At 66.4% G+C, this 1,033-nt stretch overlaps 1 protein-coding gene across 1 annotated transcript; it reads left to right on the top strand.

The window, feature by feature from the left end:
* Nucleotides 1-378: 378 nt before the first annotated feature.
* EMIHUDRAFT_260536 (hypothetical protein) lies at nucleotides 379-904 on the top strand (the record flags this gene model as incomplete). The annotated part of the gene is made up of 3 exons (XM_005791478.1): nucleotides 379-432; nucleotides 621-763; nucleotides 832-904. The coding sequence occupies 3 exons, from the start codon at nucleotides 379-381 to the stop codon at nucleotides 902-904; spliced, it is 270 nt and encodes an 89-aa protein (XP_005791535.1).
* Between the last annotated feature and the right edge of the window lie 129 nt (nucleotides 905-1,033).

Here is a 1,033-nt window from a genome sequence, read left to right as displayed (position 1 = left end):
CCTCCCAAGGGAGTGGCAGCGAGGGCGCCGGCAAAGGCCCCTCGCCCCCCAGCACGCTCTGCGCGTCTCTCGTTGGTCGCTGACAACAAACTGCCCGTTTGCTTTAGGCACCGATGCGGAATCTGGAGGCTGCGGCCTCCGCGCCGACCGCAGCCTCCGACGCGGAGGCCGAGACGGGCGCGCCGCGGGACAGCAACTCGCTCTGTTCCACATGGGCAGAGGCAGCACCGCCTATCGCACGGTTAGGGGAAGACGCGCCGAGGCCGCTTCTCAGCTGCTGCCCTCCCCTCCTAGGCGGGGGAGTGTGAGAGGAACCCCGTCTTCATGTCTCGCTCGTGCGCGCGCTCATGCGCCGGCCGTACCGTCACCCCGGCGGCCATGGCGGAGGCACGCGAGGAGGCCAAGATGGGCAAGGAGAGAGACGCCGCGCCGGTGCGCTGGTCGCCGCCTTCCGCTCGCCTCACAGCCACTACTGCGGGAATAGGACAAGAACGTCTCCTGCCGACTCTGGGCTGCCTCGGGCGAATGCGAAAAGAACGCGGGCTACATGGCGCCCTCCCCCCGTCCCGTGCCACGTGTCATGAATCTGCCAGCTGTCCACCGATGCCGAATATGAATAGGCGATGATGTGTTCAACCAGCTGCGACCGCAGGGCAGCGCAACCGCACGATGAGAGCGAGGCGCACATCGACGACTCCATCCAGGACAAGAATCTGTCGTGCTCCCTCTGGGCCGCGGCGGGCGAGTGCACGCGGAATCCAAAGTGCGCTCCCGGCTCACCCCTCGACTCGACCGCGCCCCTGCGGGCTCACCCGCCGCCTTTTGGTGCAGGTACATGAAGGACCAGTGCGCGAGGTCGTGCGCGAAATACATGGCGGAGCTTCGCGCGATGCCCGATTCATGATAGACGGCCGCCCGAGGCTAGGACAGACTGACGCCCTCAGGCGCATACCGTTCTCGGTCTGTTCGGTGGCTGTGCAGAGAGGCGTTCTCTCTCACACCACTCCGCCTCCTCCAACTCTCAGGGTTATGC

This window comes from Emiliania huxleyi (assembly GCF_000372725.1).
Source record: "Emiliania huxleyi CCMP1516 unplaced genomic scaffold EMIHUscaffold_11240, whole genome shotgun sequence".
Classification (NCBI taxonomy): Eukaryota; Haptophyta; order Isochrysidales; family Noelaerhabdaceae; genus Emiliania; species Emiliania huxleyi.
Note: the sequence above shows the minus strand (reverse complement) of the source record. Positions and strands in the feature narration are given on the sequence as shown.